The 12,988-nt window shown below is 40.7% G+C and overlaps 1 protein-coding gene and 1 long non-coding RNA gene across 2 annotated transcripts in view; one reads left to right on the top strand and one right to left on the bottom strand.

Moving 5' to 3' along the window:
- Positions 1-1,480: 1,480 nt before the first annotated feature.
- LOC119009658 lies at positions 1,481-5,812 on the bottom strand. The gene is made up of 3 exons (XR_005071781.1): positions 3,511-5,812; positions 3,321-3,416; positions 1,481-2,055 (listed from the first exon to the last, which is right to left on the bottom strand). It is a non-coding gene; the product is annotated as an uncharacterized LOC119009658 (long non-coding RNA).
- Positions 5,813-6,104: 292 nt separating this feature from the next.
- The window catches only part of reep3b (receptor accessory protein 3b), a 77,193-nt gene continuing 70,309 nt past the window's right edge, over positions 6,105-12,988 (top strand). Inside the window, exon 1 of the mRNA XM_037081101.1 lies at positions 6,105-6,495. Coding sequence (XP_036936996.1) covers positions 6,464-6,495 — 32 coding nt within the window. The 5' untranslated portion in view covers positions 6,105-6,463. The remainder of the gene's footprint in view (positions 6,496-12,988) is intronic.

Genomic DNA, 12,988 nt, shown 5'->3' with positions numbered 1-12,988 from the left:
CCGGAGTGTCCAGCTAGCATGTCGTTGCAAAAGTGAATCAAATAACTCAAGATTTTTTGTAATTATCTCTCGTGACCTATACATTCATATCGAGTACACATATAAATGCAAATTAACACGAAGGGATTTACTAGACCAATTTATATCTGGAACTATTTGCGGCCACAGCACAGGCAAAGCACTGCTACCACGCGCAAAGACACCACTCAGCACCTGAAAAGCCTCAACTTCCGTCAATACACCAGCGTGGCTACTAAGTTCTCTGCCTCTAGGAAACGACAATGCGAGTCGGACTAACGTGAAGTTTCCGTGATGATGTTAGCAATGTATAAACCAAGGAAGGGTAAAAATTATAACGTTACTTACAGGCATGGATGATGAACTCTGTTCTGCCTCTGTACTGAAAATGGATGGGACGGCCGTATCCTTCAGATGTAGCAGCATCTTTCTCGTAGCATACTGCATTTTCTCTTCGTAGTCCTCCGGTTTAAAATGCTCATCGCAAACACGATATGGATTGATTTTATCCACTGGTGTTGTTGCAGGAATGTCGAGGACAGCAAGCCAAAGATTTCTTCGTTCCACTGGTTTTGGAATTCTGTGAAACATTATGTTCGTGTATGTCCTCTGCTTGTTATCGCAGCCCTTCACACAGCAAATAACCATTTTTCCTCAGTAGATGTGAAACTAACTTCAAACTACTAACGTAACAACCTTACTGCAACAACTTCTTCTCTTACTGCAACTACATGCAGGTAACACTGGAAGTTGTGGTGCTGTGTGCTGTCTGTTTGCGCGTGGTAGCGGTGCTTTGCCTGTGTTGTGGCCGCAAATAGTTCCAGATATAAATTGGTCTAGTAAATCCCTTTGTGTTAATTTGCATTTATATGTGTACTCGATATGAATGTATAGGTCACGAGAAATGATTACAAAAAATCTTGAGTTATTTGATTCACTTTTGCAACAACATGCTGGCTGGACACTCCGGATTACAGCAACTATGCTAAGCTAAAGCTAACCGCGGCGTTTCTAGATTAGGACAATGGCTGGGTTGGCTAAAAAACGCTTTGGCTCACTTATCCAACTCTAGGGACTGCGGGGAGTGACTCAATTTCACCTGGGGGTGGCGTACTCCTTTAAAGAAAAACAGATTAATTACCTTGTCTAATATTTCATTAAAGAAAAGGCTTTTATTTGTCACAAATGGATTTGACTTTCTATGAACACAGAATCCTCCTGTTACAGGCAATGAGCATATCCCTACTCCGTAGCCTATAATAAATGCAGCTTGCATTTCTAACACATTATAGACCTATGTATCAGCTCTCATACTAAAACATGGCTACATTTGGTCATTGATAATAACAAATAAACAGATTAAATTTTCTTCTCTGTGTCATTAAAGAAAAAGCTGCTCTCAGTCAAAGATAAGAATATGTCAGACATGGACAGGAAAGAGCACTCAGATGCAGTATTGGCAGAAGTAATGTCAAGTTTTATTAATCTGTTTTTGCAAGTCTTCAGAACGAATGATAACAGAATGGCTATGAAAATCTAGAAGACGTACAAGACAAACAATATGAAACACAGAACACAAAATGCTCCCGCAGGAGGAAAACCTACTCTATTCTTGAAATGTAGTAAAGTATCAAAATTACAAAACAAAATCACTCCGAAGAGGAAGCGCAAAGGCTATGAAAAATATCTACTCTTTCTTATCAAACTTAACAAAAAATCGCTCACAAGGAGGAGAAAAGAAAAGCTATGAAATCTCAAAATGCAAAACACAAAACCTAACCAGAAAAGTACAAACTCAAAATCACTCTTTTCAAGAGGACAAAATTCAGATAAATAAAACAAGAACAATACTTATCAGGACTAGGAACAAAACTGTGGATCAGGGCTTCGGTACATGACATGGAAGACGAAATACTTTGGCGATGCAGACAGGGGAAGACAAAGACTTTATACACATGGGGGAAGGGAACACAGGTGAAAACAATCAGGAATTAGGGATGACGTCAGACCAGGGATACAAGAGGAAGGGCAAGTGACCTGAAACGAGAGGAGAGTTACTTTCAAAATAAAACATGAAATTCACGAGACAGATCCCAAGACAAGACAACCTCACCGCGATGTGACAGAATAAGACTTCTCCTATCACAAAATCTTCCTGTTATGGGTAATAGGAAGCATATTCCAATGCTATGCTACTTTATACCGCTTGCATTTCAACACACCGTGCAACAACTTTATGCACAACGTGTTGAAATGCAAGCAGTGCGCAACAAAGCGCGACTAAATACGGACGCAAGTCCTTGGCAATCAAAGTTGCTATAGAGTTTGTAATTCGCTTTGCTCTTCCTAAGTTGGATGAAAAATTTGATATCACTTGCTCGATGGTCCTCTGGTTGGAAGCAACTACAACCAACTGTTTTTCTTCCTCCTCTGGGTGGAAACGTTTAATGTGGTTTCTCATGTTTCCAAATAGCTTAGTTTAGTTCGACACAACTTGCATATGGTGTGGTGCTCGAACAGGTCCTTTTTTGCTTTAACTTCATAGAAGCCAAAATGCTTCCACACGCTTGCTGTTAAAGCAGAGGCTGCCAGTTGAATGTTGCTCTCAGCCATCTAATGTTTTGTTGTTATGTGCGCGGTTCCACTTCTTGCGTTCGGTCAACATTAAGTTGTCAATTAACATTTAGAAAATCAATTTTTGACTTTTTAAAAATCAATTCAGATTCATCCACGTCCGCATCACGATGCATCTAAGAACTGATTATTTCTCCCACCCCTACTCCCCAACCACAGCAGCAGAACTATGCAACAGCACCTGCCCCTGGTCCACCTCCCCATCCACAGCAGCGGAGCCATGCTGCAGCTGTAGCTCAGCCTACTGCCACAGTCCCTCCCCCTGCTACCTCTGAGCTGAGATACATCAGGAAGATGCTGCACACCCTGTGCACCTGACTTCTGTCCAGCTAAGATATACATATTCAGAACACTTTCCCATTTGAGTAACAGAACAACATGGAAAGATATAATGGTAATATTAGTAAAAATTATACATACCTCCATGGAATTCATATTATAAAAAAGGTATAGATTGTTGTAGGTGTTTTAGTAATTGTCTCACTATACAGGTTCATTTTGATTGCTTTTTAATGCGTTCATTTCATATCAGCTGTTGGAATATTCAAGGTCTCCAATCCTCAACCTTTGAGCTGAAGAGCAGAAACCCTGAATTCATAAAATCTATCAAAGACGTTGATATAAATGTATTGACAGAAACATGGTGTCAACATGATTTGCTCACTCACTGTCCTCCAAGGATATAATGAAGTCATGGTGCCCTCTGTAGATCATCGGGGGGGATCTTGGTGTGGTATAAAGGAAATCTTTGCCGTCAGATATCACTAGTAAAACAAGGTAAATCACACATTTGGTTGAGATTAAATCAAACCCTAGGCATTACTGATAGGGATCTATATCTCTGTGCAATTTGTATACCCCCAGTAGATTCTCCTTTTTTTGAAGAAAACATTTTTGACACTCTCCATTCAGAAATTGCCTACTTCCAGGCTCAGGGAAACATGCTTCTTACTGGAGATCTGAAAGGAGAACAGGAATTGAACCTGATGTCATGGATCCACAGAGCAACAACCATGTATTTGGTCAGGCCCCCCTTTTTACCACACCAACCATCACCTGTCGGAACAACCTTGAGTCTGAAATAAATCAAAGTGGCAGGGAGATGGTGCATCTCTGACAGGCCTAGGCCTGTACGTAGTTAATGGTAGGCTCAGAGGGGACTCTTTAAGGAGATTCACATACTCCTCAGCTCTTGGGTCTAGTGTAATAGACTGTGCAATCACTGACATGGAGCTCTCCACTATCATTGCATTCACTGTCAGACAGCTATCCCCCCGTTCAGACCACAACCAAATAAAGATGTTCTTTAAACTCTCAGATCAAATGAGTGACTCAAAAAGGGAACCCAGTAAGCTGTTTAAATTAAATCCTACCTACAGATGGGCCCCAGACAGTGGAGACAGATTCATCATGGCCTTGGACTCACCTGAGTGGGTGAATGACATCTCTCTATAAAAACAAGACAGCTCTGTCTGTCGGTCTATCTGTGTGTGTGTGTGCCTCAAATATCTATGCAGATCAGGATCAGAGTAGTGTTGCTTTCGTCAACAAAAATTATGACTAAATACCATCGTCAACGAACATTTATCGAACGGAGGAAACGAGACACAACGTAAATAGTGGTCATGTGACGAAAACTATAATCAAATATATAATGCAATATTGCTGACGAATAAAAACGGGACTAAATGTGGTTTACAAAATAAAAACTCTGCTAAAGTATCTCTTGATTTTCGTTGACCAAAACGAGACAAGACGAAATGTCATAACGTTATTTTGTCTCGCTATTATTATTATTTTGCAATATTTCTGTTTCCTGAGTCTCATTTCAGGTGCTGCATCAGGTCGCACTGCACAGATGCAGGCGACGTCTCTTCCTCAATCTCTACCCGAGCGGCATTATCAAAAAGATGCAGCTGCGGTGGCTTAACGATAACTCAAGACACAGAGTTAAGTCTGGCACAAAGAAAAGGACCGATGGCCAGCCAGCCGGGGTTCGGTGTTCCCTCCGGTGTCCCCTGTCAATCAAAACCCGCGGACAGTTTAAAATCATATGGATGCTGTTACAATGTGCAGTGATTAAGATACTGACTCACCAAATATCCTGGAAAGTGACAAAGTTAGGTTTTTCGCTCAAAATTACATAATTTCATGATCGTCATCAGTAAACTTGATGCTGTCTGACTCACTCGCGGGGACAGAGGCTGAGGGCTGATTTATTTTCATCACAAACACTAGGTGTTTTTTTGTTTTTTTTTGTCGGTGACAGACGTTGTTTTTAGGGCAGAAATGTGAGAAAGAGTCAGTAGGACAGTCGGGAGGCATGACAGGAGGAAGGACGCTTCTCCATCAACCTAACAGTCGGCCAGCCGTGTATGTGTGTGTGTATCTGTGTGAAAACAAAACAAGGAATACATAAAAAAGATACAAACAAAAAAGAAAATAAATAGAAAAAAGAATAATGAATAATGACATGAGGCGGATTTAACAAATGATTTGCGAATTCCACCAGCATTGTCAACCATAGACACCATAGCCACATGCACACCAGAGCCAATCACTGCAGAGCCCACCCCCCACCTCAAATGACACACCTTAAGAAACAAGCTACTTTAAGTGGAGATATATGAGAGAAACACAAAAAAAAAATGTGAATTGAAATGGGATACTTGAACAGAACACTGGTATGCGAGAGATACACAAGGACAACAAACTGGAATTGAAATCTATGGATGTTCCTGTGGATGTCCGTGTGTAGCTAGCTGCTACCCTACACACTCTTGATGCAGTCTATCCATAAAATCTTCACTTCACACTTCAATCAACAGATATAGATAATAGATAGGCCTGTCATTATTATTGATACAATTGATTATTTAAAAAAAGGTCACCTTCCATCAGGGGCGGTTCTAGGGGGGTACCAACAGGGGCCAGTGCCCCTGTAACTCTGAGTCCAGACCCCCCTGTGGCCCCCCTGACAGGGAGTCTCCATCAATAATACAATGACAGATTTCTTGCAATGATTTTGTACTGAAGGGAAATGTGAAAATAAGGTGTCTCAGCAGTTTACTACCCAATCAAAATTGTTGAAATTAAGTCCCGTTTATCCCATGTCTGATTAAGTAATTTGTCATTTTTTTCCTGGGTTGTAAGTGCCCCCCAACAAAAAAGGCGGCCCCAACCTGCTTAAAACTGGTCTAGAACCGCCACTGCCTTCCATGTCCATGGTAGTGAAAAGCTCCCCCAACAACAACGCTGTACTGTCCATGGAATCCACTCACCGCTGCGCCTCTCATCCTTTGGTTGGAACTCGCCACGAATAGAAGACCGACCAATCGGAGCACAGATCGGTGAGTTTGAAATTCCACCACTTCTACCGCAAACGCAAAAGTCACATGGGCCAACGTGCCCGGCCAATGATATTTTGCATTCGTTGTAAACAGACTGAAGTGGCCAATCGCAGCTCGTGAGGTTGTTCTCTTCCTGTTGACGTCAGTGGCTAGCTGAGCACCGTTCTGGTGCCAGAGGCTGGACAGTAAAGAAGAGAGAAAGAATAAGCGACTGGCACAAAACAACAGGAAGCATACCGGATAGATAATTCATCGCTTAGCTATGGTGATAAACACAGAGCAGTGAGCCCGACTTCTCTTAAGACATGTTGTTTTTCCGATGTACAGCCAGATAGTTAGCTGCTCCTGGATTCGATCACCGAAGTTTTGGCTGAAGAAGTTTACAGCGGAACGGCTAACCAGGACCGTTAGCACCGGGACTAACCCGTCTGACACAGCCCTACACAACAGAGACGGACAACATGGTGTCTTGGATCATTTCAAGAAGCGTTGTGTGAGTTAAAAAAACGACTGAGGATAGTTAAATTTGATTAAAACGTTTACCACAAGGAGAAAACTGGGCCAACTGGTGGGACTGAGCTTTGTTAGCTTGCTTGGCTAAAACTTGTTACCGTCCTTTGGCCAAGTTACGACCTGTGTAAACATTAAAAACATGAAACGACTCGGTTTAAATGGTAAGATACTTACCAGGCGTCACAAGCACGCTATGGAAGTAACAACATGAATTTGTGCTGGGCCCGGACAAGCTAGCCTTGTGGTCTGTGATTTGCGTGCAAGGCTAAACGCTAGCATGTTGTTTATTAATCTTGGTGTGGCACACACACTGAACTGTGACAGTGTCACTTCGGATCGGTGTTGGTGAGGTGCAGCTTTTCAGGCCTCTACATGTTCTTGTGTGAAGGTGTGTCAGGTACAGATGTCGCCTTCAATGTATTAATAGTCAGCCCTGCCAGTTTAACTTGGCAAGATAGAAAGGCATCCTCCAACGAATCTGAGTGACTTTGACGACCTGTCAGGTTCCTGTATACCTAGTTATCCACTGACATGCTGCTGACATCCTATGTGAAATGTGAAGTAAGCAGGAGTCACAGATTACACCAGAGATGTGATGACTTGGTGTTAAAATGCACATTCTGAATAGATTGCCTTTGTCTCATTCTCTGTCTTTGTCTCTCCACCTTTTCCTGCCGTCCTTCTCTGTCTGTGATTATACATCCAGAATCATTAGTTACATAACACAGTGTAATGGAGGACAGGAATTTAGCAGAAAGGACTGAAGGGAGTGGCGGAAAAACACAGAGCGCCTTTCGCTTTTCTCTATTGCAACTATCAAACACAATTCCTCTGTTTGAGATGTAAACACATTCTTTAACATTTGTTACAGGTTAGTACTTGGCTTATCACAGTTCAGTCAAGATCTTTGTCTTCAGAAGACAGATAAGCATCAAAGGCTTTCACACCTGCAGGCCCTTCGTCTCGTAACCTGTTCAGGACTCAACACAAACTTAAAAATGTTTGAAAGGCTGGCAACCAGACAAAAGCTTCTGGTTGGCCAAACTGAAAATGTGGTTGCCATTTTCATTCACCTTTTATAGGCTAGCTAATTGGTTAATCAACCTCTAATTCAGCTGTACTTTTATAAACAATTGAGTGGTTGTATTTATAACTTTCTATCGTAGCGTATATGCTCTGTTTATGCCTTGTATGCAAGGATCTGATTAGTTTGTTTATAATATACATAGTAAATTAAGCAGTGAAGTCCAATATTGCTTTCTGACTTGTAGTTTAGTATAGGTTAAAAGTGGAGTGAAAAGAAAAGACTCAAGTGATGTATAAGTACCTAAAATGCTAAATATGTAATAAGGCTAGGACTCTCTCAATCTAAACAAAGGCTAGAAAAGACCTTTCTAACTCTGTGACTACTGAGAGGCAATGTTGTGTAATGGTGTGTTGTTTGATGGCAGTGTTTGATGGACATGTTGAATAATAAACTATTCTGACAGAGGTTTATGAATAACTCTTTCTGGCCTATAATAGAATAATAGAATAGAATTACTTTAATGATCCCAGACTGGAAAATTATTTAAGGTGCTGGCCTGCAGGTACAGATTATGATTTTGGGGTAAGGTCATTAGCCCTGTGGCTCAGGAGTCTTTAATCCAGGAATCTGGAGGCCTTATCTTGGTTGACCCTCCATCAACCTCCATTCAGCTCAGGAAAACCTGACATACAGTTTTTTTTACATTTGCATAGTCAGAATTATTCACTGATCACTTGCCTTTCTGATTTGTTCACCTCAACTATATATATATATATATATATATATATATATATATATATATATATATATATATATATATATATATATATATATATATATATATATATATATATATATATATAACTCAGTTCTAAACTCCAAAAGGGTGCAATGTAAAACTCTTATTGTGAGGACAAACTCGTTGTCACCGTTCACAGCCCAACTTCGAGCTTCATGTCACGTCACATGTTTACGCCTACCCCAGAGGAGGCTTTTGGAAAAGGAGGAATATTACGCCTCCATTTTAAAAAGACAAGCCGGCACATTGCCGCCCTTACCTTTGAGCAAGTGTGCCGCCTTTTCTATCTAGAAAGGGCTAGGGATATGCTTATTGACTGTAACAGGAGGATTCTGTGTTCATAGAAAGTCATATCTATTTGTGACAAAGAAAAGCCTTTTCTTTAATAAGATATTAGAGAAGGCAATTAATAATTTTTTTAATGATCCATCAAAAAAGTAGTAAGCAAACTCTGAGTAGCAAACTCAGATTTAATTAGGGCCCGAGCAGGGAACCTGCAAAGACCCTATTGTTTTTCAAATGATTCTTTATTTTATTTTATTTTTTTGTCCCAAATGATCGCATTTTTCACTGCTTGAACATACCCCAAAATTCACCAAACGTGGAATATAAGTCACACCTGGCGAAATTTTTTTTATAATCTATTGTTATTAATTTCCACCACTAGGTGGTGCTGTTATTAAGGAAAGTGCGTTTTGGCTAATAATTCCCATATACTTTGTCGCACATTCAAAAACCTTATATCCCCGTGTTCAGTAAAATGTCCTGAGCCATGGCCATTTCTGCCTACCGTTTTTTTTGCTACGTTACAAAATGTCGAAAACTTACTTTTCGAACTCCTCCCAGGTGGTTTCACCGATTTGCATGAAACTTGGCACACAGCATCTGTGGACCCTCCTGACAATAAGCTATCAAAAGAGTTTTAATAGGACAATTAATTTTAAAGTTATTAAATAACAACTTCCTGCAGATTTGGTTCATAACAGGAAGTGTTGCATATTTCCACATTGGTCAGGTCTAATGACATGAAACTCAAGTTCCTATTTCTGCATGAGCCCCTGAGCCCCTGTGCAAAATATTAGGCGATGACCACAAGGTGGCGCTCTTTAAATTGATGTATTTTATATCTCCACAATGGTTCATCGGATTAACACGAAACTTAGTACATTTATTGTTAGTGCCCTCCTGAGGACATCTGACAAAGGGTTTACAAATCTGCCACTAGGTGGCGCTCTGACGGCTGTCTAATTTTTGGCACTGTGCCCACACCATAACACTTATGGAAATTAAATTCATAGACGTGCAATAGAATGAACCCCTGTGACTCACACACCAAAAATGACCAGCAGGTGGCGCTATTTTCAATGCATCTGATTATCACTTAAATATTCATAGTTGTGTTCCGTGGACTGATGGGGCTTTGTGTAAAATTTGGTGCAAATCGACCAATAGGTGGCGATCTGGTTGCAGTCTCATGAGTTTGAATGGAAAGTAAATGGGAAAATCTTAAAATCCTCTTCAAAACTCATCGACTTTCAACCTCTTCTTGTGCTTCATGCTTTGAGCTACAGATACTATTCCACCTTTTAAATAGTCAGAACTGTGAACTGTTGGGCATGTATTCAGCTTTTACATTTTTTTTACGGTTTTCAAATCATCACAGTTTTAGTTTTAAGGATTTTTAGGCCGTCTTCAGATTTTATAATGGGTGTGTATTGCGTGAGCTAGAGGGCGTGACATCATCACTAGAGCATAGAGCAGCTGGAAGAACTGGAGAAAAAATTCTCTTGAGATTGATTTGGATCCCACATCTTTTACTTCACATAGACACTATATCCATAAAAATGTAGGACATCTTGTTGGCTTTCAGCTCATGGTCCTATTTTAGATGTAGGACTTACACTTTTGGCTGTAGAAGTCCCATAAGCCACAATGTTAATTGTGAGCCTAGGTTTCTGGAGGAGAGCAGACAGTACTTGTTTTGTCTCTCGCTCTGCTGCTGTCATTTTTCACTCTCCAGAAATAAAAAATGACATCACAGATTTCAGCAATGTCTCCTGTTACTCAATATATAAATATTTTGGCGATAACCAATACATTTTTTTCGAAACTGTTCACCTTTTTAAACTCTTTCAGCCCTCTTACTTTTTAGCTTTCATCATGCAGCACACCCCATTAGTTAATCAGTTCTTCTCTGATCTTGCTGGATTCTCTGGATTTTTTTCAACATCTCCCACACAGACTCCCGAGAGCAAGCACAGTAAGATGGAACTTCCATACCTGTGCCTTGAACACTGTGTTTGAGCATGAATGTGACATCATCCAGTGTTTTGAAACCATCAGGGGAGTTTGAGCCTACCACTCTGCGGGAAGAGTGAGGGTTTGTGTGGCTACTGGACGATAATACTTTCAGCTTCTTCTGGAAACTATTTCATTGCATTATGCCTCATGTGGACGTTTTCTTCAGCCAGCTCAAGAAGCGGACCATCAACTCAGTCTTTGTCTGGGGAATCATGTAGCAGTACACACACTTTTTTCTGACTTCAGCATACATTATTTAATACTAGAGCAGGCCACCAAATTATAAAGGAACAGCTTCTTCATCGCAAGTCATTACAAGTAGAAGCCCTGACTGCAGCCTGCCCCAAGGTGCGTGGACTGCGAGGGCCTGTTCAACACTGCTTGCAGCTTTAATTATTATCTTTTAAATCATGCATGGAAATGTACACAAAAAAATAGTTGCATCGAGATGCATCGTCAATTGTTTTACAATGGAATCGTTGACCTCAGAATCGAATCGAATTGTGTACTGCCAAGAAATTCCCACCCCTATGAATTTGTACTGTCACACAGTTCCAGTCGGTCTACAGTGAGCCCACGTAGGGCCTCTGTACTGTTAGGAAACACTTGGCAAAACTTCAGAAGCTACCAACATCAACCTAAAGGCTGGATATTTCTTTGCATGTTAATTCATGGGTTGACATTGTGAATGAATCAATACACCTTTTAGACAACTTTACCGATGAAAGTGGCCCAGGTAACTATTGGATGAAATACAATATACAGTTATACCAGTCTTTGACCACCTCACTCTCATTGGCCTTCATTGATACAATAACAGTGTAGTTTTCATGTCAGCGGCTGATGTGGGAATGCTCAAGCATAGCTACAAAGAAGTTGGACAGCTCAAGAAATATGAGTAGTCAGACAGACTACCTGTCGTCTAGTTTAATAAAAATTCTAACAACCACCTAATATGTTCAGACTCTTGACCTGATTATGAATATGATATGGAGGTGATGACTGATGGATCAGGTCTTGGTCAGTTGGTTTTGATAATTAGCAGTTTAATTTGTAGATTGTCTTTGGCGATCTAGGCCTTGACAAATATGCAATACCATTGTGCCAAAGTTGGAATTTCTGTATGATGTGTTAGGTATGCTTTTTTGACGTGGGAAGAATCTGAGAGCTATGAGACCAGTCTAAATGATGTACCGGTATGTCATATGTTTCCCCATGAGGAAATACTCTTGGATTATGCAGACCTGGAGTCTAACCAGTCTCATTTGCTGTAGCAGCAGTTCTCTCAACAATCCTCCCTCTGTTTATAGGGGAAAAGTCATGTAATCAAATTCTTATTCCTGAAGCTCAAACCAGATGGTGGAAGCTCAAACCCTCTCAAGATCTGAAGTTTTTTTTCCCCTTCTCTGTTTCTCCCTCCTCCCACTTGGTGTGTCTCCTGTATTTTATTGCCCTTGTTCTCTCTTTCTCTCGACTCGCTCTCCTGTCGTCCTGTCCTCCCCCCTCTCTCCATCTGGTTGTTGGTGGTGTACGGTGTCAGGAAACCAGGGAAATTGACCTGAAGCCCAGAGTCAAGGCCTGTCTAAAAGCAACAGGGCTATTTTCTCAGCTGCGTGCAGAGAGACGGGGAGAAGGTGTTGAAATGGGAAGAAGCGGAATGAGGAGGAGAAGAAAGGGAAATGGCGGGATGGTAGATCTGGTTTGAGAAAGAGGCCCTGCCTTTCACTAAATTGCTTCAAGAACATTTCAGTGCACGTTCATTGTCTTTTGCATGAGCTTGGTTTAGGGAGACTTGGTTGAAGTCTCTCTGCAAGTGTCAGTGCACATTTAAGAGCGTCTTAAAAAAAATGTATTGGATATAGTTACAGGAAGTTCAGGTAAGCCAAAGTTTGTATGGTTCCAGAAGAATCAGGGAAGTATTACCAAGTAAGATCTGTAGGTTTCTTCGTTTGATATACTATACCCTTGTATTTTTAGAAAAAACTGCTGCTGTTGTTGTTGATGATGGGGGCATAGTCAGTACCAAAACCATCATTTACATGCTGTGCCACTGGCTTGATATACATTTGCAAATAAAACTCAGGTCTGAATTTTCTAGGTAAATATTGAACCTGAGTAATGTAATTTGATCTAACACTTGCACCTCTTCTTCTTAGACGCAAGTCCGTTAAATCTTAACACACAGAAACCAAACATATACAGCTGGAATCACCATGAATTCCATTTTCAAGCGACAGCATTGTCCCGGATGTTCATTGCTAATACATGTCTAACTTCATCTATTTAATCATTGTTTTGATGTTTCCTCAGTATCAAAAGCTGAGGCTGTGATGGTTTTTTTAATCC

This window comes from Acanthopagrus latus, chromosome 20, assembly GCF_904848185.1.
Source record: "Acanthopagrus latus isolate v.2019 chromosome 20, fAcaLat1.1, whole genome shotgun sequence".
Classification (NCBI taxonomy): Eukaryota; Metazoa; Chordata; class Actinopteri; order Spariformes; family Sparidae; genus Acanthopagrus; species Acanthopagrus latus.
Note: the sequence above shows the minus strand (reverse complement) of the source record. Positions and strands in the feature narration are given on the sequence as shown.